This window comes from Branchiostoma belcheri, unplaced genomic scaffold, assembly GCF_001625305.1.
Source record: "Branchiostoma belcheri isolate BF01 breed outbred unplaced genomic scaffold, Haploidv18h27 scaffold25, whole genome shotgun sequence".
Lineage (NCBI taxonomy): Eukaryota > Metazoa > Chordata > Leptocardii > Amphioxiformes > Branchiostomatidae > Branchiostoma > Branchiostoma belcheri.
Window position 1 is genome coordinate 778,960 of NW_017803854.1, and position 26,933 is coordinate 805,892.

At 40.6% G+C, this 26,933-nt stretch overlaps 1 protein-coding gene across 1 annotated transcript in view; it reads right to left on the bottom strand.

Annotated features, from left to right (window-relative positions):
* Nucleotides 1-1,422: 1,422 nt before the first annotated feature.
* Nucleotides 1,423-26,933, bottom strand: part of LOC109471360 (disintegrin and metalloproteinase domain-containing protein 12-like) — a 65,041-nt gene continuing 39,530 nt past the window's right edge. Inside the window, exons 3-25 of the mRNA XM_019770650.1 lie at nucleotides 20,206-20,282; nucleotides 19,714-19,792; nucleotides 18,411-18,487; nucleotides 17,780-17,892; nucleotides 16,131-16,201; nucleotides 15,766-15,840; nucleotides 15,581-15,652; nucleotides 15,033-15,205; nucleotides 13,989-14,073; nucleotides 13,417-13,565; nucleotides 12,365-12,542; nucleotides 11,708-11,878; nucleotides 11,287-11,337; nucleotides 10,898-10,961; nucleotides 10,339-10,447; nucleotides 9,069-9,423; nucleotides 8,339-8,416; nucleotides 7,754-7,828; nucleotides 6,751-6,816; nucleotides 5,594-5,705; nucleotides 3,424-3,562; nucleotides 3,319-3,334; nucleotides 1,423-3,083 (exon numbers count right to left, since the gene is read on the bottom strand). Of these exons, the coding sequence (XP_019626209.1) occupies nucleotides 2,325-3,083; nucleotides 3,319-3,334; nucleotides 3,424-3,562; nucleotides 5,594-5,705; nucleotides 6,751-6,816; nucleotides 7,754-7,828; nucleotides 8,339-8,416; nucleotides 9,069-9,423; nucleotides 10,339-10,447; nucleotides 10,898-10,961; nucleotides 11,287-11,337; nucleotides 11,708-11,878; nucleotides 12,365-12,542; nucleotides 13,417-13,565; nucleotides 13,989-14,073; nucleotides 15,033-15,205; nucleotides 15,581-15,652; nucleotides 15,766-15,840; nucleotides 16,131-16,201; nucleotides 17,780-17,892; nucleotides 18,411-18,487; nucleotides 19,714-19,792; nucleotides 20,206-20,282 (3,144 nt within the window). The 3' untranslated portion in view covers nucleotides 1,423-2,324. The remainder of the gene's footprint in view (nucleotides 3,084-3,318; nucleotides 3,335-3,423; nucleotides 3,563-5,593; nucleotides 5,706-6,750; nucleotides 6,817-7,753; nucleotides 7,829-8,338; nucleotides 8,417-9,068; nucleotides 9,424-10,338; nucleotides 10,448-10,897; nucleotides 10,962-11,286; nucleotides 11,338-11,707; nucleotides 11,879-12,364; nucleotides 12,543-13,416; nucleotides 13,566-13,988; nucleotides 14,074-15,032; nucleotides 15,206-15,580; nucleotides 15,653-15,765; nucleotides 15,841-16,130; nucleotides 16,202-17,779; nucleotides 17,893-18,410; nucleotides 18,488-19,713; nucleotides 19,793-20,205; nucleotides 20,283-26,933) is intronic.

The window sequence follows — 26,933 nt, forward strand, 5'->3', positions numbered from 1 at the left end:
TTGGGCATACCTTTTCTCATTTAAACACTTAAAACCATTTCTTGCCAGTTCACTTCACCAGCTATACATCTACATGTAGTATGGTCACTAGCGAAAGACCCTACACGCATTAATACATAATATATATGTACCATAGCCATTACCATGCAATTTTCAGCTACCTTTGCACATTCACAATCACGACATGTTGTTACCTGTTAGTTATACAAAACACAGAGTCTTCCTCTTCGTATAATGTACAAATTTGAGAAAAATTTACAAGTTTTCCACAATTACTGATTGTCATTATCAAATTGCATCAGGCATATTGATACAGTTTTGTACAAGTTGGTCTTTCTTTATAAAATCTTCACATTTGTATAGAAACAGTATAATTCCAGTTTAGTATTCAAAGATACTGGAAAATAGAAAAAAACATTTAAGAAGTTACAATTTAGCTTCTACAAATTGCAAATCCTGGTTAAATTTCCACAAAAAAGAGAATAGTTACAAGAAAATAACATGCAATGCAACATAACTTCCAAACATTCATAAAATATACAATTGCATTCAACATTCATAATATTCAAAAGCATGACTATTAAGTATTATAATCTTTTACATAATTTGGACATAACTCCTAAAGCAGCAAAACATTTCAGAAGGGATGAAGATACTGACTGGAAATTCCAGAAAGCTGAGTTAAGAAAATCTGGCTACTGGTAAACTGAAAAATTCCTACAAATCTCTTCTGTAAAAAAAAGTGTACAGTAACTACATGTAAACTTTACATATTTTGCTTTTTCACCTCAGTTTGGATAAAATTTTTCTTTACATTCAAATTAATATTGTCAGTGGCCCTTGTTTAAATCCTTTCATTCCTAAATAGAAGTTTCCATCTAGAATTGTAAATACAAAATTAATATAATGTAAAGAAAACAACTGTAACAGTTACAGAACCCACATATTTACACCAGATCATATCTTACTGTTAAAACATGAGTATACCAGAAAAGTAGTGAAAAATGTTACAACCTTGTTTTCGTAGCAGCTGTGGAAATTGAATCAGCCAGACAAATGCAGCCAGAGTAAGCAGGGCTCGAAATACAAATACTGGGTGAATGTACACCTTAGTGCACCCAAAATTGGAGCTGTGCACCCAATATTTTTCTGTGAATGCACCGGTGCACCCAAATATTTCGTTGGTTTATGTATATAAAGATATCAAATGTATATATATATAGTAATAGTACAGCATATTCTTGACATGTAAGTGTCAGAAAGATAATAAAATCTTTCTTGTTTAAGATTATTCTATGTGGTGCACTCACACTCACTCACTGTCTGGTTTATCGTCTGTTGTTCCCCGTCTTTTGAGGGTTAGACATGCTTGCACTATACATCTGGGGCTTGATGGCAGCTCCCGATTTTTTAGTTTGTGTGCACCAGTGCACCTACAATGTATTCCCAAAAATGAATTTCGAGCCCTGATGAGTGAACATATTGAGGTTTATCTGACATTCTGGGCAGTGTGGTCAGAACACAGGTAGCCATGACAGGCTACGTACAGAACAGATTAAACATAATCCGGCTACTATTATATATAGTACTTGTTGATACAATCAAAACACACGCTGCCATAGCATTTCATATGATTACAATAGGCAATAAAAGATATTTCCCATTTTGTTGTTTATGATGTAAAATATACAGCCTTGTGATTTCTACCGATTGGAGACATGTAGATTGTGTCGTAAAATACTATGAGGTTTGTTCACAATGATTTTCATTATAGCCAACATACATGTACATGTACAGTCACACATATTGTACAACTTGTATCTGTTATTTACTGATCTTTACAATCCACAAGAGCCAGAATTTCTATGGACCACTGATTGCACCACATGAAAACATTTTCTCCACCTTTGTGTTAAAAAGACACAGACTGTACAATTTTAAATTTTCATTATACAACATTGCAAGATATTCAGGTGTGAGAAGATTCACAAATCACTGAATTCCTTATCTATTCAGGGTTGCTAATGCTTAGGTCACATTTCCAAACCGGGGCCCAGCCTAGCTGTTTGTAACAACAAAAAATTAACAATTTATATCAAGAATATACAGAAATATTGCCCATAATTATCATCAAAAATTTTTTTATCTTTTGTATCTTACTCTTCGCTCCCAAAAACTGCCCGACCAGGCCCCGTGTGGGAATTGTAACCTCAGCATAACATGACTGTACTACTAGAAAGTTTGGTACATGTAGTACATGTAGAAAGTTTAACACAGAACACTTGTCCTGGTAAACACACACACATACACTTAAACACTGTAAGTTATGCTGTTGAGTCCTCATCAGCAGGCGGTGGCCACCTGTTCGCCAGTTTTTTCGGACCGGAGACGGCCACATCTGGTGTTGCCTTCAAGTAGATGGGTCTGGACGGCACACCGGGTTTGCTCGGGACCTGCGGCTTGTCTGCTGCGGGTTTCGGTGGCGGGGCTTGCCTGGGCGGCGGCGGCCTGGCGCCAGGCGGTATCGCTGTCGAGGGAAGTTTGGGGACGAGGGGTAAAGATGTCGTGGGTGGTGGCGGGGCCGGTTGTGGGGGTCGCAACCCTTGACCTGGAGGGGGTGGTGCCGGCTGGGGAGGTCGTGACCCTTGAACCGGGGGCTTGGATGACGGGGGCGGAGGTCTTGACACCTGACCTGGAGGTTTGGACGTTGGGGGTGGAGGTCGTGACCCTTGACCTGGAGGCGGGGGTCGTGACACCGGACCCTTCGGGGGTGGAGGTCGGCTGGCCGGCGGGCCCGTGTTTTTACCCGGCGGTTTCACGGGGTGGAGAGACGGTCTCAACCAGGAGGTGTCGGACTTGGGCGTGTGCAAGACCTGACCTTTCGTGACCTGACCTTTGCCCTGTTTGGGTATGGAGGCCCGCGGGGGAGGGGGACGGTTGGGAGGTGCGGTGGGGATCGTGTACGTCTGTGTGGGAGGTACGATGTTCGCCCTCCTGTTGTTGAACTTGACGCTCGGTCGGGGTGCGCTGTCTCCGGAGGCTGTTTCCCTAGGGATGAAAATAATATTTGGACATGTAAAAGACTGTAATTGTTATACATTTTTCCCTTGAATCTTGTGTTGAACAAAATTCCTTAAATAGAACTTAACCTTGACCTTAACCATCCTTGGCTGATGTCCCTAGACCCAATCTTTAAAACTCACAATCATAATTGATTAACAAGCAACACTTGTGAAAATTCAGAAAACAATTAAGCCATAATCTGCAGAATGTCTATCTGGAATCCTGCTCAGAAATGGTGCCATCTGTACTTCTTGCCCTTGTAGTTTTCCAGCTTACCAAAATAGTACATTATGTCACTGTTTTTAGACACTATTCCTGAACAAACATTTCTGATAAGCAATATAATGGTGCAGTCCATACTTGTACTTCTTGCCCTTGTAGTTCTGCAGCTTGGCCCTGATCTTGTCCCTGCAGAACCAGCAGAGGAAGATGCTGATGCCAGTTGCAGGGAAGATGAACAGGAACAGGACCAGGAGAACAATCGTCAGCGTCTTGTCTCCTGAAAAATGGGGAAAGGAAAAAAATTAAAATTAAATGTATCTTTAGGAAAAAGCTGGTGTGCCAAGGGGCTGCGTTATACCGGCTGTACAGATACAGGAGCTGGTGTGTTACACCGAAGGGCAGTTATACCGGCTTAAAAAATAATAGTATACAGATACAGAAGAAGAGTCATGAGTGCAAGACCAGGCTTTTTTATCTCATGTTTTTTTATTTTGCACACTTCTCTTGTTGGAAACAAATCCAACCATTCCAATGTTCTGGTGCTTGTGTTTAGGCTGGAACAACTGTTACACTGAAAGCTACAGAGCTTCAACAAGCCTAGAGTATTAAGGAGGAAGAATCGCATCAAAGTTTTTTAACAAAACTGTCAAAAAGGACCAAAGTAGGTATCTGGCATAGTTTGTGCTGTCCATACATACTTGTACATACATTATACAAAGGTTTGCAACAACGTACATAAAACCAACAAGTTGTAGGATCTACAGTAGATGGGAATAGACAAAGCTGTGTTTAACTACTTGTGGGCCAATGAATATCAACTCCTCTTGCCACACAATATGTTGTCAACACATAAAATCATATAAAATTTAAAGAACTGTATTTCAGCAGTAGTGACTTACATGGGGCAAGATGTAGTCATTCAGCAAGAACAATAAACACAGGAAGAAAAACACAGTAACAAAGAGAACAGCAACACTACAGCAGTCATGCTGTCCAGACAGCATGATCACTGCTCTAGTGTTCAGGTTATAACTGTTGTTAGTGAGCACACCACACATTTAGGGGAGGATTTGGCCATGGGTTCATGTAGTTCTCAAAAGCAAACTGTCAGTCTGATACTGAATTTTTGCTATAAACTTTCAGAAAATCTACCTATTAATTAGTAAATCAAAAATGGAAAGTCTATTCTCACTTCAAAAAGAGTCAAGATGACTAAAAGGTAGAATGTCTGTTTTCACTCTTTGCTTTTTAAGACTTCGTGGCCTGACATTAAGAACCCTGGTAAAGAATCTGTTTGGTTAGTAAAATGCATCAGTCAGCAGCGATGTTAGCAAAGCAAACCGGTGAACACAAGACATTAGTCAGACTATGTGAAAAAATATAACAGTTACTCCTGACTGAGGTAGAGTAGGAAGTCTGGTGGCTGCTCTAGAGGGAAAAAAATGCATTAGTCAGCAGCAACATTAGTAAAATGTATTGGTCAGCAGCAATATTAGTAAAATGTATTGGTCAGCAGCAATATTAGCAAAGCAAACTGGTGAACACAAGACGTTAGTTAGACTGTATGAAATAACGCCTGAGGTAGAGAGTAGGAAATCTGGTGGCTGCTCTAGAAGAAAAAGTTAGAGCCATCATTAGTAAACATTGTGTTATACCTGACACCCGCGGGGAATACGTCAAGTTTTGTCCCACTTCTGTTGTCATGACGACAGGCGGGACTGGGATGCGGGGGGAAACAGCAGCAAGCAATCAACAGCAATCATACATGATCATGCAAGCGTGTGGGATTTCACGGCGGTGTTAGTTAGATTTTAGACAATGTCAATATTTAGAAATGAAATGAATCAGTTATGCCTTGCATTAAAAGTTAAGGTTAAATGTTTTTTTACAGATGAATGTGTGAGAACATCACAATTAACATACAAGCAACACAACACATACATGGTGTACATACTTTTACATACTTGTGTACATATACATAGATTGTACATACTATAGCTGTATGGTACAAAAGTCATGAACATCTGTCATACAGTTACCAACACACACCCCTATACGTAGTTCATAGTCTAACTTGGTGGAAAAACTCCTTTTGAGTCAGAAGTCAAAGTCACACATGTTTCCAAAAACAAATCTTGCATAGAACCTCAATCAAAATATACATGACACTGTACAAGTATAGCTTGGATAAAAACAAGAGAATGTCTAAGGCTTCCTGTAAAGCAAAAGTTACTGTGTAATATGTTACTATAATAATAATTATATCATACCATTCTATGACCCTCACAAAACAAGTTGAGATACGTACTGTGAGTTGGCTGTACAGGGCCACTGTCCACACTGCCTCCGTGGCCTGTGATGTTACAGAAGGGCGGGGCCCAGCCAGGGTCACAGTGACAGTGGTGGTTACTGTTACACACCTGAGAATCAACCAGAAACAATCAGGTTAGAGATGCTCTCATTGGTACATCGATAAATGTTAGACAGCCAGGTAATGAGATACACAAGAAAACTGTTGCTCAAGCAACTGTCTGTCAATCCAGAATTTGATTATACTGCTGCAGCTGTTGTCCCTGCCACAGGGGTCGGCAGCCGTCGGCTAGTATTACTGGTGTTCACACCGCTCCTCCAGGCAGCCCTATCTAGTGGGTCAACACCGGCAAGGGCGGGCTCTCTAATGTCTTTCTTCACACACTCTATCCAAGTCTTTTTCGGTCTTCCTCGACCTCTGCTGCTAGGCAGCTGCAGTTCAAATTCTATCCAGTTGCTTGAGTAACAGTTTTCTTGTGATGCTTTCATTGGTTCAGCCAAACTTCATCAGTGAAGCCATGTGAAGGATGTCTACATGTACTAGATACTTGTACATATATATGACTTTTGTATATTCAAAGGTTAGAGGTTGTATATTCAGAGGTTACAGTTAGTGATGGAAAGAATGGAAGAAACTGTGGAATGATGAAATAAAGAGTTGATGGAGGCCTTTCAAGTGAATAAACTTGGACTCAGTTCTGGTTTCTTAAGACCCTTCACTGTCTCCACATCTTTTTCTTCTTTTCAAAAAATTCTCCATGTATTGTCTTGTTTTATTGTTGCTGCTGGTCAAGTGATAACATGAGGTTGTGGCTAGAGCACCTACGGTAACCAGTATCCTTAAATCAAATGATTGGTGATCACTTCGTTGAGGTAGATATAACTTCCAGTAAATGTTGAAAACCAGAGTCAGACCTTGATTCAGTTCAAACCTTCCAATGGGAGATGTTAAACTTTTAAAGTTATTTTTTCTTAAGCATCAGTTTTAATTGTCAAGCAAATTTCAACAAAAGAAAATCAATTTCTATATTTCAAGGAATTCAAACTTTAAGTTAACAGCATTGCCATGATCTCTGAGATCTTAAATTCAGCTACTTTTAAGACATGATTGGGAATCATCTCTTGTTTAAACTTTTTCCAATAAGCGATATTTACAACAGGACAGGAGGATGGCACATATTGGTCCTCACACCACCGACACCCCGGGTTCACCTCACACACCTGAGGAGAACGGTTCACACAGTTATCTGCTAAACACACTGCACTGCACTCAATTTAGTCCATTGGTTCTCAGATTTGCCAGCTTTGCAAAAATATTGGTATTCACAAATTAGAAAAATTAGCTGCTGTACTCAATATATTCTTGATTAATTATTTTGCACTTAAGCTACTGAATGTTTTATGATAATCATAGTTCACACACAATTATCTACTGAACACACTGCACTCACTTACATGTGGGCCACACCAATTTAGTCAATAATTGGTTCTCAGATTTGCCGGCTTCATTTTTTTTCTGATTCACAAAAAAAGCGACGTTGATTTCATTACCTTTTTTTATTTAATGGTGTTGTGTTATTTAATATTCTTTTTAGTAAAATCATTGAACTAGTTGCTACTTAAAACATTTGTTCCTGGATTGGTTTCATGTTACTCTGATTATCCACTGATCAGTAAATAACAGAAAATTCGGAAAGTATTATCTGAATTATTGATTTGTGTCTAACTACTGAATTTTTCCATCTTCAATTTCTGTGAATTTGACAGCAGATATTATGAAAGTATTCTCTATATTCTGGATTTGTGCCTACATGTAAGTAATGAATTTTTTCCTTGTTTTCAATTTTATTCCGTGATTTGCCAGCAGATATTTTGAAAGCATTCTCTTTATTCTTGATTTGTGCTTAACTACTGAACATTTTATCTTCAATCAAAGCCATTCTGTGAATTTTGCCAGCAGATACTTTGAAAGCATTCTCTATATTCATGATTTGAATTCAACTACAGTATTAACTGAATCTTCAATTTCATTCTATGAATTTGCCAGCAAATATTTTGAGAATATTCTCTATATTGATTCGAACTTAATGTTTTATCTTTAATTTCATTCTGTGAATTTGCCAGCAGATGCTTTTGAAAAAGGAAAGTTGCACGTTACATCCTCCAGAGTGTAGTTACAGGTGGGGGGAATGTACCCCTGGTCACAGTGGCACATACTGTACTCATTACACTCCTGGGTTCAACATGGGACACAAGCAGGAAACCAGTAAGGAGATGTTACAGTAACTGTAAATTTTAAATTTTTTGTGGTATTTTTTTGCGGTCACTTCTCTGCCTCAACCTTATCAATAGAGCAAACACATAATTCTCTGACTTTCTTTTTGCTGCACCTGCCGCCACAACAAACATATACTTCCGCAAACATGTTCATTTCTCTCAAACCACAAACTTTTGCTACTGCAAATATGAAGTGATTTATAGTACCTCCAAGTGTGTCATGTCACACTGTTACTACTGTTGTAATGTTACCTAACTAGCAGGTGAAATGTAACATGGTTAGTAAGAGTTTGTGAGAAAGTTATGGAAAGGTGGAGTAACACGAGCTATGTAATTTAAAACAAAGACAGCCATCGCTCCTACTGTTAATAAAACAACGAAAAAACAGTGCAAAAACAAATTGATATGCTTTTCTTCTGCGAAGGTAAACATAAACACCTGCACAGTTCCAGTGAGACTAACTTACCCCATGGCCGCTACAGTTGCAGGGTTTGATGCCGATGTCAACTATTCTCATCTCCTGGCACATGCGGTTGTAGCAGATCTGCAGAGGTGCAGGAAGAAAGCTTCACTTTTCAGTTTTTAGAAAGAACGTGACTGTTATCAAGACATTGTCAAAGAATAGTCCCACCCAGAAGCTGATATGAAATATACTACTTCAAGAGAATAACTCAAAAGCATGACATAGACTTTTAAACACACCCAACATCAAAATTTTCAACCTTCAAACCCCAAACTTTCCATCAACTCTCAAGCCTACCCAGAGCTTAAGACAATATGGTTGGTTGCACCCAAAGACAAACACTTAAAGAAGCCAAGTGAAGTGAAGATTACAAGGGAAACTTAAACATACTGTAGAAATGTTTGCATCCTGGTATAAATTCTATCTAATACAAACTACAATGTACCCTCAACATCATCTTTCTCTCTGAATATGAACGAAGGAGGAAGGAAGAAAGGAGGAGGGAAGGAGGGAGAAAGAAAGGAAGTAAGGTAGAAAAAAGAAACAAGCCTAGAATGAAAGAAAGAAAGCTTCCCCACCTTTCCTTCCCCACACTTGGTCCCAGTCAGGACCAGCCCAGGATCAGGCATGTCCTCCCCGAGCTCGATATAAGCTCCGCGGCACGTGATCATCTCCCCCTCCCACGGGATCTTACTCTCAACGCTCTTACAAACAAACAAACAAACAAACTCACCTTGCCCTCCCCACACTTGGTCCCAGTCAGGACCAGCCCAGGATCAGGCATGTCGTCCCCGAGCTCGATGTAAGCTCCGCGGCACGTGATCATCTCCCCCTCCCACGGGATCTTACTCTCAACGCTCTTACAAGCAAACAAACAAACAAACAAACACACCTTGCCCTCCCCACACTTGGTCCCGGTCAGGACCAGCCCAGGATCAGGCATGTCGTCCCCGAGCTCGATGTAAGCTCCGCGGCACGTGATCATCTCCCCCTCCCACGGGATCTTACTCTCGATGGTCGCCGCGTTGGAGCCAATGATGGGGTACACCGTCCCACCCTGACACTGCAGCTTACCACACTTAATATCCCTGAAGAATAGGTTGCAAGGAGGTTAGTTTGTACAGGAAAAAGCACACAGATCTCTCCTCTATGATTGTGACTGTGATATGGGAATTTCATCTCTCTGGTATTTGAACTGAAAAACTGCTAGGGTTCAAGTGCTGCTGATGGTGTTCCAGTACCATGAGAAATTTTTTTGGTATTGCTGATGGCATTTCAGTACCATGGAAAGTGCCATAGTCTTGCTGATGGTGTTTCAGTACCATTAAAAGTGTTGTGAAACTGTTGATGGTGTTACAGTACTGGGGAAAATGCCATGGTACTAGTTATGGTGTTTCAGCACCATGAAAAGTGCCATGTTACTGCTGATGGTCTTTCAGTACCATGGGAAGTGCCATGGTCCTGCTGATGGTGTTTCAGTACCATGAAAAGTGCCATGGTACTGCTGATGGTGTTCCAGTACCATGAAAAGTGCCATGGTACTGCTGATGGTGTTCCAGTACCATGAGAATTTTTTTTGGTACTGCTGATGGCATTTTAGTACCATGGAAAGTGCCATAGTCTTGCTGATGTGTTTCAGTACAATGAAGAGTACTGTGGTCCTGCTGATGGTGTTGTTGGTAGCATTTCAGTACCATGAAAAGTGCCATGGTACTAGTGATGGTGTTCCAGTACCATGGAAAGTTCTATGGTCCTGCTGATGGTGTTTCAGTACCATGAAAAGTGCTGTGTTACTGCTGATGGTGTTTCAGTACCATGAAAAGTGACATGGTACTTGTAGTGGTGTTTCATGGTACTGCTGATAGTATTTCAGCACCATGGAAAGTTCCATGGTCCTGCTGTTGACATTTCAGTACCATGAAAAGTACCCAGAATCAGCACATGGTCCTGCTTATGGTGTTTCAGTACCACGAAAAGTGCCATGAATTTAAAAGAAAACTCACACTTCATCGCAGGGTATGTACTGGTCGTTCTCATCCTTCCCACAGTTCCCGTAGACGTCTCCTTTTGTGTTGATGAGACTGTAACAAACGTCCTCTGCTACCTCTCCAGCTGAGACAACAAAACAACAACTCTTACAATACAACTTACAACTCTTATTCCTATTTTTCAAGGACATTTTGCATGCCTTGCAGGCTTCTCCCCTCCTCCTGCACACTGTTTTTTGCTTTGTTTTGCATATTTGTTGATTAATGTTGTCTTTTTATTGTTGCAAATACATTGCAAATAAATGAAATAAAATTCAGCTGCCAAACTTTGATTATTTGGACCACTTTCAAAACCAAAAATTTTCAATTTCAGCTGAAATTTTAAAGACTCAAACAATAGATTGATGTTTAACATTAAATTCTGAAACAAGTTGAAACATGGCTTTCAACTTGAAAATTGAACACCAACTTTCCACATACAAGAAGACCAACATTCAATGGTACACAATGTTTTTATTACACATATATTACAAACTATAAATGGACCATTCCAGCATGCAGGCTTGTTACTTACCGTCCCCCCATGTCTCCTTACACTGTGCCTCGTGGGTCAGGCAGGCTCCATTGAAACAGTAACCCTAGTGAGGGGTGGGAGGGGGGCAAACTGTTATTCAGATTTCAATCAAAAACTGTTGTGAGGCTTTGACGACAGAAAATGTACAATGCTATAAAGTGTTGAGATGTCTCAAATGCCCTTACTTTAAGAAAAAAATATATAAATTCTTTATTTTCATAATTCAGCTAGTAGAAATAGATCTGTAGATCCCTAGACACTCTGGATGAACAAATAAACTTGAATCCTGAATCACTCTCTGATATAACATAGTATCATAGCAACTGACATGTCATAACTGCACTTCTAATAACTGCACAAAATTTATTAATCCAGTGGACAAGACTCACCTCTTCATACAAACAGTCGTACCCATCCTGTATGAACACGTTTGGAGGACACTGTAAACACACAAAAAATGATTATCACACCTGCTCGAAAGTACACCGGTACTCAAACTTTCTCTAAAGGGAAATGCACCATCTGCCCTTTTCCTTTTTATGTCTCTTATGCTGGAGATCAAACACTGAAACACGCAAATATACAGACTTAAGGGCTTGGCTTAAATTCTTGGCTTGGCCTCACTATCGCTGTCCATGACAGGCTTATACACATTTGGGAACAACGTGAAAAATTTATTAACTGTGGTGATATCTATCATGGCACTGCAGTTTGTCATGATTTTGCTAGGGGGCATAAGGAAGACATACCACAAAACAGGTTTAAGTTATACATGGAAAAATGTTGAGTGACTCAAAGTATGGCACATACATGCGGGGAGGTTCCTGTACAGTATTCCGGAAGGTCGCAGTCTCCAAGGTCGTCTCTGCAGAGGGTTCCGGCTGACACCAGCTGACAGCCTTCGCAGCACAGTCCGATGGCGCAAGTGGCGTTCTCATGTAAGGTACAGGTGCTGGGGTCACAGCATGGGCTAGTACACTCCTGTTGGGGGGCAGGAGGTTCCGTGCAATTAATCAGAGTAGGACTACGCATGCAAGAAAAAGTTACCAGGATGTCTTTCATCAACAGATGTAGGTTAGACGGAAGAGGCATCAAATCACATTCCTACTTAGATCAATGAAGTTTAAGACCTCCAGGTAATGAGACACGTCAGAAAAAAGTTACTCAAGCAACTGGATAGACTTTAAAAACTGTCAGACATTTTGAGTAGCATCCACCACTTTTTGTCAGTGACTGGATACAGTATTACTCCAATTGATAGAGCATTTCATAGCTTTGAAAGTAGTGGATATTTTCAAAATCTATCCGGTTACTTGAGTACCTTTTTCTTGACAACAAGTGTATCTCATTACCAGGATGTCTAATCTTCATTGGAAGTGGTTTGATGCTTCTTCTACTACTGAATAAATTACGGATTACTTCCAGACGATCTATCACTATTCTTCAGCATCACTAAATTAAACGTACGTCGACTGTCCCGCAGTCGCAGTCCTCCCCGTCCTCGAGGTAGCCGTTCCCGCAGACCGGCCCGCCGTACAGCTGGTCAGCGTCCGGCAGGTTGTACAGACACGCCCCCACGCCCTTCAGCAGCGCGTTCTGAAGGTCGGTCGAGCTGCAGGAGGAGAACACCGCCGCAGGCTGGGACCTGGACAACACAGAAGTACAGCATCCGTAAATTATTTCATCAGGTGGTTGAATAGTAAAGTTCTTTTATTCACAAGCATTTATTTTACTTGGGCTGACGTTTCCATGACCGGGCTGATATGACTGGTTAACTGTGCACTGAAGCTAGTATTTACTGCAACAATGCAGTCCAGAGTGACATGAATAGGTATTACCCCTGACAAAGATGACAGAATAGCCCTATGCTAGTTAAGCAGCCTTGGCTGTATCTTCAACCAAACAAATAGATAAAATGCTAATGATGTAAGTTCATCTGTGTTACATGTTTAAAGTTAAAACTTTTGATCACGTCACGTGACAAGCTTCACTGTGTCAGTCTACTGAGGAAGACCAGAGTGACTGGTCGAAAGCTCTAGGTGAGAGAACTTTTTGTGTTGGATCAAAAGTTTTAACTTTAGACAAAGAGATAAATGGCATTGATGCCAGTACGAGTACTGTCCATCCACCCTGCTGCAGGCTCCATGACACAGCCGCCCTCTTGCCAGGTGGCTGTACAGGAGCAGCCGCGATTGTCGGTGTCGTGGTTCATGCCCAGGTTGTGACCCATCTCATTATACATGTATGTTTCAATGACTATCTATCATCTTCAACGGGGCTAACATACATATGCATGTATGGCTGGTTTACTATGCACTGGAGCTAGATGTTACTGTAACAATGCAGTCCAAAGTCTCAAAACAATTGTGCCCTGATGAAGATGACAGACAGTCAAGGTTTGCCCTTAGTAATAGCCCCATGCATGTTGGGCAGCCTTGGTTGTATCTTCAGCCAAACAAACAAACTAATAAATAAATAAATGGTTATCATTGATGCCAGTACGAGGACTGCCCACCCACCCTGCTGCGGGCTCCATGACACAGCCTCCCTCCTGCCAGGTGGCCGTACAGGAGCAGCCGCGATCGTCCGTGTCGTGGTTCATGCCCAGGTTGTGACCCATCTCGTGTGCCATGGTGGACGCCACCGCCGCCGCATGGACTCCATGGTCCTGTAAAATCACAGGAAAGTTTAGTCATGTCCACATTTCTGCATCATTCTGGTGTTTGCATTTTGTATTCTATTATAATTACCATTTTGCATTTATTTTGACAATGATACTTGCCACAAGAGGCAGAGGCAGACTCATGAGGTGCATTTTTCTCAATTGAAGAATGACAGCCACAACTAATTCTAATTTGGGACAAAATTTCTCATGAAAGCACAATACAGAATTTTGTTTACGTAACAAATGCTGTAATGTACCTGGTAAAATGTATGTGACACATAGCTGATCCTTAGGTGCACCTAGTGTCTTTGAAGATATTGATCATTTACATTATGACCAACTTACTTTATCAATCCAATATGATGTCTACCCTTTGCCCTATGACCTAACTTATCAATACCCCTTAACCTGTGCCCTATGACCTACCTCGTCGACCCCGCCGGACCTGCCGGCGGAGCACATGCTGGAGAGGGGAGCCATGCCGACTGTGCTGCCCTGGAACGTGATGCCTCTGTACGGGGAACAACACAAACAAAACATTACACACATCAGTCATGACAATTCTGCCTAACACACCACACATCAGTCATGACATCTGCACATGCTGGAGAGGGGAGCCATGCCGACTGTGCTGCCCTGGAACGTGATGCCTCTGTACGGGGAACAACACAAACAAACAACACACATCAGTCATGACATCTGCACATGCTGGAGAGGGGAGCCATGCCGACTGTGCTGCCCTGGAACGTGATGCCTCTGTACGGGGAACAACACAAACAAAACATTACACACATCAGTCATGACACACCACACATCAGTCATGACAATTCTGCATAACACACAACACATCAGTCACGACATCTGCACATGCTGGAGAGGGGAGCCATGCCGACTGTGCTGCCCTGGAACGTGATGCCTCTGTACGGGGAACAACACAAACAAAACAACACAGATCAGTCATGACATCTGCACATGCTGGAGAGGGGAGCCATGCCGACTGTGCTGCCCTGGAACGTGATGCCTCTGTCGATCAATGCAAAAGGAAGACTTTTGATTTAGTACAGCCACACATGAACAAGTGGACACCTGTACATGAGGACCACCTGGCCATTGCGACCACTTTCATTCCGCTGGTAGAAAGCATGAAGAATTCTGTTTATAGTGACCACCTGTAGATTCACAAGCCTGATTTGCATCTAAAAGATTCTAAGACTTTACTACACATGCTAAAACTCTTCTATGGCAGCAAGTTGGAAGATTTAACTTTTGAATGACTGGAAGAATTCTGGATAGCCAAATATTTCATGCAATGCCCAATCATCCATAACGCACGCATTTTGTATACATTTTTACACAAGCTGTGTAGCTGTAGTGAAGCTGCATCCGCTTGGCAATACCAGCTCACAAAAAAGCATCAGGCTTCAGCCAAGGTTGACCAGAAAAAATAAGAGGAATGCTACAGTAACTGACGTGATGAGCTGCGCGTTGTCGTTGTCGGGGTTGTCCTGCAGCAGATTGTCTCGCCGCCAGTCCAGGAAGCGGTACATCGTCTCCGAGGCGACCGCCGTGATGTCGATGGGATTCCCGCTGGTCCACACCTCGATCCCCATCAGCGCAACCCGCATGTTGATGGTCTTGTAGATCTGTGCAAGTCAAATAATTTATCATACCAATTCAGAAGCTGATCAAATTTAAACTTTTGTTCCAACACAATGACTACAAGCTACATGTACTCTCAGCATAACAAATATCCCCCACATGACTTCAGACTTCCAACCAACGATATGTGCCAAACAGTATGAATTTCTTTTAAGTTAGTGCTTTTGTAACTTAAAGTGCATATATATATCATGTAACTTTTATAACTTTATTGATAAGGAATAAGTTAGTTGTATGTGTATGCTGACTTATTTGTTAAACTGTCGTGCCCCAAGTCAGCTTTGCTGCCTGGGTAGTCTACTGTATTGTAACATTTTAATTTCAATAAAATATGACGTAAAAATTCGAAGAATCCTTACAGAGTCGGCGATGTTAGCAGCCTCCTGTAGTCTGTCTAGTACTGTCTGCCTGTTGCTGTCATGTTTCTGGTACTGTGGAGAAAGAGAAACAGATTTGAAACATCAGAGCCAGAAATGTGTATTCCTGCACTTTCAAATGTCAGTAGATAAAAAAATATGAAACATAATTCTGTTCCATATCATACCTCCATGTTGTCTGCCACCATGATGAGTTCCACATATTTGGTCTCAGTCCTGCTCTCTGCAACCTGTCGCCTCATCTGGAACAGCAAGGCAAGAAACACATAACATAAAATGAATTGATAAAACTAAAAAAACTAATTGTACTTTTATGCCCTTAAGAGCTAAGTACAGGTCATGGTGATAAAGATACATGTATTGGTGGTATTCCGTGCAAATTCTGAGTTGGTCCAGCTATTGCTTGATACATATTTCCCTAGTGGCACCTTTCATATTGTACTGTATATAATATTTTCACTACTTTCAGCTCAGATATTGTTTTGCTTTTTTTTAGTATGGTACAAAGAATCTGGTCCAGTTTTTTACTTACCCTTGCATTCTCTACTCTTTTCTTCTCTGTTGCAAAGTCAATTTCTACTGGTTCAGGCACACTGTCCTGTCCTGGGGGCAAAAACATCAGCTTAAAGTCACATACAAAACTTTACAAACGCTGACACTAGAGAAAGGTAGTGGATACTACCAGTCCTGAAACGTATGACCATTTCCAAACTCATATCCAGTTGCTTGAGTAACTGCTTTTTTGCGTATCTTATTACCTGGATGTCTAACCTTCACCGACAAAACTTTAAAAACTTTCAGCAAAAACAACATTCTTGGAACATGTCTGGATCCTGTCAAATATGTCATACTTCAAAGTGCTATTATTAATAATTCAAAAGTCGGGCCTGGTATTTCATTGGCATTAAACACACCACATGTCACTCTAATGTATAATTTCATTTCTTCATCAGCAAATCAACAGAATTTCCTAATACATTTACTATATCCTGCTGATACAAAGTTGAGGAAAATTAACCTAAAAACCCTCAAGTATCTGTTACAATTACTGAAACCCTACATTATCTATCAGAAGCTAACTAACAGCTAGTATGTTATAGTATTGGTCCTGTAGATATAGATCTAACACATAGGTGACTACATTGATGGAATTTTTGCTGAGGGACGCTCTATTATCTTGTCAATCTAAAATATGTGGCCTTGTCAATACTTTAGGTGATGGATGGTCTAATAAGCGATTAGAAAGCACTTCTGCGAAATTAGGGAACCTTCCAACTGACATCTTTATGTACATCATAAAAGGCAATGGACTGAAACTTGACATGTGCCAGGACACTTTTCTTACACAAATGTATAATTTAACATTAGATGAAAAATTAGATGAATTAAAGTAAATAAAATGTCTTCTGGAGGTTTCTGTAGCTTTTATTCTTCAGTCTTTTTTTTCTTTTCGTTCCAATATAAACCAAGGAATGAGCCAAAACCAGTCGACAAAACAAAAAAACACTCCCATACATTTATCTCTGTCTTAGCCAAGATTATACATATGTCTTATCTGCAGTAAAAGTCTGAACCACTAGGGGGAGTACTTAGTGCATTTAGTACATAACGTACATCACCTAGTACATTGTACAATACATTGTACCACAACAGCAGTGTATGTACATGTATGTCAGCAGAACATACTGTGCCTAGAAAAAACCTGCAATGTATCGTGCAAAGCCCTTTAAATTTAAATTTGGCAGAACATCTCATTTAAGGTCGTATTCGAGTATTTAAGGTTAACATCCCGCCTGTAGTTTCCAAAATATAAGGTATGTCGGAATAGATATTAACTGCAACAGGAAAAATTCTGATGCAACGTTGACCAAACATCTAACAGAAACCGTAAAAAATCCAGGTTTTGCGGACCCAGTACGTTCTGCTGACATGCTCACCACAAAAACAACACACATACATACATGTATAATCATACTCTAACGAGTTGAAGCATTAACGTAAGTTCAGCTTCCAGCGGCAGCGTTTTCTGTCATACATTGTACGTTTCTATGAGTTCTTTTCTACTCATATTTCTAACTCAATAATGTCCTTTAGTATAGAGTATGGACAGCCTCTTCTCCTTTTTGCTTCTGGAGACCAGAGAAGCAGCAAACAAATAAACAGTAACGTTACAGAACTCACCACAGACTCTCCTTGGCATGTTGATGTCTGTAGTTCTGTACATGATATGTTGTTCTGTGGAGTTCTGTAGAGGCTCGATGTAGAACGTCTGGTTTGCCAGGTGGATCACCCCACTAGAACATACGGCAAGAATTGGTCATGACCATAGTGGAAAAAACACAGAGTACACATAATGTACATGTTGTATGGACACACTACTGTAACATACACACTATAAAAGATGTTATATAGTTATATAATTGCTAACTTAAAGACATGTTGTGATGTTGTGAAAATATGACACCATGCTATTTTATAACAGGATTTTATATATTTTGTTTACGTACTAGGGCTAGAAGCCTTTTTTTACTCCATGAACGTAATTTGAGTAGAAACAATCATGAATTAAAATACATGTAGACCAATTACAATCTTTTTTCCAAGGACACATAATAATACATCTAATACAACATTTTGTGTACTACTAGCTAGAAGGTCTCCAAGCTTAAGGTTGAAGATTTTGATTCCATCTTCTACATGAAATTTTTACTGCTGAAGTAGCATTGGATGGTCAGTCAGCACCATGGCGACCTCACCATGGCAACATCACCATGGCAACCTCACCATGGCAACATCACCATGGCAACCTCACCTGAGCCCGTTACACGTGCTGAGTGCCACGGCTGACCCCTCCTCCCCGCGTACTGTACCGTGGTAGTGGCAGTGGTTCTGTGGGGAAAGGGGAACATGAAAATTCTCTTCTGCAATTCTTTGGACAACCAAAGTCTGAGTGTAACGTTATATTAGACCGCTCTCCTTTCTCCAGAAAAAGGAAATAAACTAGAAAGGCCGACATTTGCTTGGGAGCAAATACAGCATATTTCAGTCCATCTCCCTACCACGCAAAAGTGGACTATTCCAAACTTACCCCAGTGCAAAACTGGCAAAGGTTCTCAAATAAATGAATTAAATAGTAGCTATATGAGAACAAAGATGCAACAACAAGTACTTTGAATCTCGAAACCTTCACTAATCTTATTACAGGTATGCAAAAGCTAACAATGTCAATGATGAGATTTGATACATTTTGAAGGTCTTAGGCACATAAAATTGAATGTGTGGGTCATTACGCACCACTTAGGTGCAATGTGACCTCAGGTAACCCGCAATGGAACACATGTTCCATGGATGGAACCGGCCATTCTTTAGATAGAACATGGAACGGGTATGGCACTTTTGGCCCTTTTTTTGCTGAAAATAGCCATTAAAGTCCCCCAAATGAGTCATTTGGAAGTGATGTATGCCAAATATATGACTGCTATTCTGTAGACACACGTTCAAGGTACCTTTATACCGAATGTCATATCATTTGGTTGTAATACCAGGGCTCAGGATCCAAAAATCCATTTTTTGTCAAAAAATGCCCCAAAAAACCTTCATAAAAATTTTTCAAAGGCATGTTTCAAAAAAATGAAAAAAACGTCTGGGGGTATTTGCTCACTCTACTTCCATGCCAATTTTCAAGTCATTTGGCTGAATGATGGCTCTGACTGTTTGGCAGGAGAAGGAGGAGAAGGAGGAGGAGAAGCAGAAACATGAGGGAACACAATATATTTCATCCATACCATGGTATGGACTGAAATATAAAAAGACCTGTTTCAGACCTGAACTCTTGTTTCCTTAACTTTACTTTACTTATTGCACTGGATAAATTTTGAAAACTGGCAGACCTTTCAAGTAGCAATGTAGCATCCACTACTTTTCCTCAGTGACAAAAAATAGTGGATGCGACTTGAAACTTTTAACAGTTTTCAAAGTTTATCCATTTGCTTGAGTAACAATTTCCTTGTGTATCTCATTACCTGGATGTCTATAATTTGTAACCTTCATTGCCATAAAGTAGGCGTTTATAAATTTTACAATTAAAATGCTTCCTGCAGTAAAACGTTCCTTACCTGTCGACTAGGCCGTTCTATCACAGGTGTACCATCAGGTAGGTAGTACTTCTCAAAATACTGCTTCCCAAACAGATTCCTGAAAAAACAAGTTTTATTTCATCCGTGAATAGTTTCATCAGGTTGGTAAGTCACCATGTAAAGAAGCTCTTTTTTACACAACCAAGTGTTTTCTTCACAGCCGACGTTTATATATTATGTACATTGTAGATATGTAAATATTTTACATTTGGGAATGCATCTATAGCAGCTACACCTGTGCTGCAGTGCAATGTGAACCAGTCAGAATTGCCCTGAGATGAGGAAGGTGACAGACGGTCACCGAACTGTCAGCTGTGAATAAAACACTACTGTCTTGGTTGTGTAAAAGTCTCAAAGTCTTATTTCAGAAATGACCCTTAGAACTACGTAATCCAATGTACAACCATTGGTTCCATAACACAGGTTACATAATTATATAGCCAAGCAAAATATCATTAATGCCACACTCACCTGTTTAATCTGACGTCTAACGTTAGCGCCATGTCGAATCCTTTGACTTTGAAGACACCTTGTAACACATGACCGCGCTGTAGAGACAGAAGAATACCGTTACGTATATTAGTCAAATGCTGCAAGCTGGCACAACCATCATAGAATACCATGTGTTATAATTAAATAGCACAAGATCTTTATTGGAAAGTGTGACTGATTGATGATACAGTTTAAGAAATACAAATCAATGGGCTGTATTGAGCTAACAAACTGACCAAATAGGTCTCTGCTTTCAGCATACTCTTCTTGAATGTGTATTTTACTTTGTATTGGTTTTTATTATTTATGTGAGAATAAAGAATACAATACAATGGAAAAGAATTTTGAGTGGTTTGAGCTATAGGATATAGTGCACATGTTCAAGTTCAACATAATCTATTCTTAGCTGAGTAGAATACACAACTCTGGTACATGTAGATGTAAAAACAATATTCTTGCATCACTTATACCAACCCGAATGGCCTTTGATCTTTTCATTTGGATCTTCCTTGGCCCTGACAACTTAACAATAAGTTCACATATACAACATCTGCATGTGAAAGAAATCTCAAAGCTGTGGATTTCATCTATATAAGCTAAACTAATAAAAACATGGCCAAACAAACTCAACACCATGAGCCTACGAGAGATCTTGTCTATTGTGTAGAGGAGGGGTGGATTCATCTTGCAGGGATCAAAATACTAAAGATATGCACCTTTTAATTAGTGCAGGTAAAATTGGAGCTGCGTAGGTATTTCTCATGTCTACCTGCACCTAACCTGCACTGGTCCATGTACATGGGTATACATGTATGCTGGTTAGTACCGGTAAAATTGGAGCTGTGCAGGTGTTTCTGATGTCTACCTGCAGCTAACCTGCACTGGTCCTTGTACAAAATAGGTGTATGTGGATTTTTATTCGCTGCATTGACTGTTACCACATGTTACCACCAAGTATAAATTTTAAAGAAACAATAATAGAAAAAGGTTCTGAACAGTTTCAGTACTATCCATACTTCCTAAATTCAGAGAAGTGCAGGTAAAATCAAATTTTGTCTGGTACCGGTGCAGGGAATTTCCAATGTAGCCTGCAAAAGTGCAGGCAGAAATAAGTACTTAGTATTTCTAGCCCTGGCTTGGAGTGAGATACAGAATCATGATGTTATCCCCTCTAGCTTTCTCCCCATGTTCTGCGTGACAGGATGTGAAGAAGAGGATACAGAGATCCCAGTGGGACTGTCACTCAGGGTTTTTGTGACGTGGTTTTGTGAATCGCCTGACCTTCAGAGCAGGATGGAGGGGTTTTAAGAACTTAAGGGGGGGAAAAGGCCTCATAAATTAAAGATGTCAGTCTGTAGTGTGTGGTACTGTGACTGTGAAATATCGCAAAGGACACACAATGAAAATTAACGCTTGCAATACATGTAACTGCTACAAAAAGACATTCAAAGACTTAAAAAACAGTTGCACAGTTTGAAACTGCTCTACTTGATTTCCATCAGTTTCACAGATCATAAGAGCAGGATGGAGGGGTTTTAAAGGAACTTAAGGGGGGAAGGGCCTTTCTTCAAGTTATAAATTAAAGATGAGTCTGGAGTGTGTGACCCTGTGTGACTGTGAAATGTCGCATGTGCGTCAGGACAGCAGTTTATATAATTATGATTCAGACTGGCTGTGTTATTACCAAAGAAAAGGGCAAGGTCACATTTGCCATGCGATCATTGTACGATCAATCTTACAAAACTGAGGATATTCTTCAGATAGTCCTGCAAGAGCCAAGGCAGCTGTCTTGTCACCAAAAAGACTGACATTAGTGTCTGTGGACAGCCCACTTCACAATACTGTTCCACATTATCAAATTATAGGACCACCTACAACGAATGTGAACACGCCATATTCATGTGCACATACATGTATGCACAATAACTGAAAATTAGACTTAGAGTATGAATGCTATAATACTCGACTCCAAAATGCTTGTATCACAGCGGGACATTATAATAATTATTACATTACTTCAGTCCGCCAGTGTCCGAACAAATTATAGTAAAATTCATCGCACTTTTGATGCACTGACACGATGCACTTTGATGTGCTGCATGTTTGTTTTACTACTAGTAAACATTTTAAAAACAAGTTTGAATGTTGAATTCACAAATTGGACAAATCCATTGAACATTGCAGTCAGCCATCAGTAAGCCACCTGAAGCTGCATAGTTCCTGTTTTAAGAACTTTCCTTCAGCCTGGGACACAATGGGTCGGATTGACGGATTTGTCCACCTCACGATTTCAGTTACGTTTACATGTTGACAGACGTATCCTATACAAACCGTACGTATGTACTGCTCAACTAATCACAAAAGACATTAAAAAGAAACACTTTAATTTACAGTTGAACATTATATAATATATATCCCATTTCGAAACTGCTGTACCTCATATGAGAGAATTTTTATCAGTTTTGCAGACAAAAAAAAACAAGTCTTAGACCTACGTATCTCTACAATAATTCGTACAATGGTAGGCTTGGGAGAATTCGAATGTCGATCAAAGAATGCGAACGGCGCCGTGATCAATATTTGCAGTCACGCAACACGATATGGATAAACAATAATCATGATGATGACTAAGTGAACATGAAAAACTGCATCTTGGGTGAACATAACAAACAAACGTTAACTTGACAGGTGGCCTTGGCAGGCTCACGTATCTAACACGGAGGCCTCGCGAAATTACACGTCAACGCTGACCTTTAAACTGTCCTGAGGTCACTCCTAATCCTCCCAACCTTTCAGAACCCATTTGTATGGCATCCATGCATCGTACAATCTTCAACAAACCGTTTCTAGGCACTTCCAGCTCTTCCTCCTAGCCTTGTTATTTAGTATCAATTTTCCCTTATGAGGTAGTCTTTTTTTTTTCTGGACTTCTGACATCCAAATGCGTTATTTTTACTTTGTATATATATGTACTTAATTTATTAGAATGACATAGGTTAAGTTCTTATGATTGTTCTTGTATTTCACACTGTATTTGAAATTATGTGCCCTTTGTGTTTTGTCCTTATATGTTGACTCTCTAATATCAGCTTTGCTGCCTTGGGAGTCATTGCAATGTCTGCATCGTATACCCTGTTTATACTTTTATCCCTTATTGTTGGCATTGTCCGTGCTACAAAATGACTGAAACTTTCAGTCCAGAGTTTTACGTTTGTTTTTCAAAAACTGTCCAGATTCTTGAAGTCACTTGGTATCAAAGTTAAATTATCAAGTGGCCTTAATCTCCAGGCAGATGCTATGGGGCAAGGGGAGTCTATATTGGCCACCTGTCTTGTGGGGCGGCCAATACTTATAGGAGGCCAATGGCTATATCTTGAACCTTGAACGGGGAAAAAATGGATACAGGTGGCCAATTTAGACTCCCTTGCCCCACTGAATCTGCTTGGGGATTAGAGTGGCCTGAGAAGGACAGGTATCGACAATGCTCTAGCAACTATTATTCCAGTGGTTCTTCTCCGCTTTGTTTGGTAAACACGCAACGACCTTGTAGCTCTTGTATTTGATTGCAGCGTGGGTCAATCGGAGGGGCTATTTACACGAATGACCAGCCAGACGTAATGCCGGGCTGTCCTTGCCCCCAAGACCCGCCACGCTCTTCAACAAAACACGTTATGTTGTCTTCAATGGCCAGGAATGCTGCGGAAAACCATTGATTGACAGAAACGCGGGGTGAAACCTTGTGTCGGACAAAACGTCGGTTTAACCCATTGTCGCTCCAGAGCACCTGTCCTGGCCTTGGGTGGATTACCCGAGACCTTTCGTTGTAGCGCAATAGTGCAAAGAGGATTTCGCAGCATCAATAGAGGAAGAGACGCTTACTTAAGTGGTGTTAGGGAAAATGAGAAGAATCATAACAAAGAACGCCTGCTTTTGTCGGAAAGCCCGTAATTGAATTTGATGGAAACGGCAGATTGAAGCCGTGATCTGAGGGTCTTATTGTACACGGATTTGTTCGCTGTAGATAAAGTTGTTGGACCAGTTTTGAAGCATTGAAATGCCCTGGCCATGTGAGGTGAACACGGACATGTGTATCAACTCACTCAGACAGGGAAAATTGACCAAACTTGTTGCCAAGGGTCACAAAGACGTGATAAAAAGGTGCAGTGACATGGACATAAGTGGCTTTTCCTTTTCGTCTGTTCCGAACAAAATGCACGTAGGAACTGGTCACTGGAAAATTGCGTAGGTACAATGCAGAGTCTTTTGTGAATGGAGTACCAGGGTGGGCATGTCAATTATCATGTAGCATCTTTTTAATAGCAGGTTTCCTACAAAGCTTGGCTTTACGCACACCACGAAGCTTTCATGGACTCCAGCATGTAGAGGTAGTATAACTACTTCAGAGCTGTTGGGGATTTGAGGAAAAAGCATTTACATGACCATATATGCATGGCTATAGCTTATTACACCTAACCTTTGAACATCTAACTCTAGACATTGTTTAAAGCTATCTAATGATAATGCCCCTACTGTACTTGGTGACAGCGAGTTCCACTCTGAAATAGTTCTACAGAAAGAACAAGTTTTTGTGAACACCTCGATCTTTGGTTGAAAAGTCTGGTACTTGAGGCAAGACTATTGTTCTTTTGTTCTTTTTTTTTTGTCCTTTTCTGAGCTGGTATTAGGTACTTAGTAGTTGGTACGTCCACCAGTTTATTAGTCTGTGCCACTTGACCTCTGCTTTTCCATAAGAAAAGCTCTTCAGGGTGAGTGACAATTTTATAGTCAGTTTTCTAACCTGCAATTTTACTCCGAAACACATAAATCGTCCTTTTTTTCCTTATCGTCTTTTGTACAAAGCAGGAATGTTTTTTAGGTCCTGTTTATTGCCAAAAATTGCCAGGTTTGTTGCTGTTGAACTCGCTATAGGGTGTATTCCTGCGTCGGGGGCATTCAAGTGTTCACCTGGTTTTTGAATGAAAGAAAATTCTGAGAATTTTGAGCTGTACTGTTGGTCTGCATCCGTCCTTTTTGTGCCAACACCTTAACACTCATGCAAAAGACGCACTCATCAGTTTTCGTCTAGCAGTCAGTACAGCCTGGTCAAAGAAACATATTGGCTGTGCAGTGGCCATGAAAATATTGTGTCGCGTGCCAACACACAAGTAATTTTTCTCCCGGCTCACTCAACTGATAGACTGCACGTGGACAGGGGCATGCTGACCATGCAGTACACATGTGCACGGCGCCTTTGTTCTTCTTCCAGTGGTTGGTTGAGGACCTGTCAGTCGAATACAATTTTCTACCTGACGGAACAACATCAAGAGTAATTTACGACTGTCGGGGTACGTATATGGCAAAACATGACGTTGCTATAGTTAGGTAGGCACTGTGGCTCTTTTGTTTATAATCTTTGACGTGGGTAAATTTCATCCCTTCGGAAATGGGGCCGGCAAAACACCCCTAGGCTGGCTCATGGTTACCAGGCTAAGATTACTTAGTCTACTTCATAAATTTGCTGGTATGTTACACCGAAGGGCAAGTGTAGATACAGATACAGAAGCTGGTGTGTTACGCCGAAGGGTGGTTATACCGGCTATACAGATACAGAAGCCGGTGTGTCACGCCGAAGGGCGGTTACACCGGCTATACAGATACAGAAGCTGTTGTGTTACACCAAACGGTGGTTATACCGGCTATACAGATACAGAAGCTGGTGTGTTACACCGAAGGGAGGTTATACCGGCTATACAGATACAGAAGCTGGTGTGTTACACCGAAGGGAGGTTATACCGGCTATACAGATACAGAACAGCTGGTGTGTTACACTGAAGGGTGGTTATACCGGCTATACAGATACAGAAGCTGGTGTGTTACACAGAAGAGCGGTTATACTGGCTATACAGACACAGATGACGCCATCATTGGCCTTCCTGTTGCCGTGGCGACTGATCATAACCATATAAGGAGACGTGCTGCCCGGCATACTTCCCCTTCCTGAGCGGCACCCAAGTCATCATGGGAAGGGGGGCAAAGAAGGAAGCGGCAGTTACTTCAGGATCCTGAATTAGGGCTACAAAAATTTAGTCTTAAAAGTAATGATTTCTCAATAAGTTGATGTTGTCGAACTTTTTACCTTACTGGTAGTTGACAGGACATGACTTGCACATTGCAGTCTTACCAAAGATCTATAGTTATTACAGTAATAACTTCAGTTGTACTGTAACACTTGAATTTTTTGCATTGTTATTAAAGTTTTCCCCCATTACCTCCAACTACAAACTTAGTTGGATCAATGCCATATTGGCCTATAGGCTAACAATAGAACTACACTTTCTATCTCGAAAACACTTTCTGCTATACACGGAGATGGCACTAAGAATTCAGAACAAGGACATTTATTAGCAACTGCAGCTAGACACTGCACAAACTAGAAAACTGTCGAAAATTAAAAAGGGATTATTAAACAAAACAGTCAATATTCTATACCCTTTGTATAATAATAATTTAGAAGACAATGACAGGAAACATGACCTTGTTCCATCCATACTGTATATGGGATTAGCCTTCCCTTGACACTGAGGTCATGTCATCTCAACTTCCGTCTGCAAAAGGGCAAAAAGTATCCGTTTAACGACTTTTGTATTCACTTCCAAATAGGACCCGACCACCCAGTTCTCTTTCCTGCTATGACACATAAGACTCAA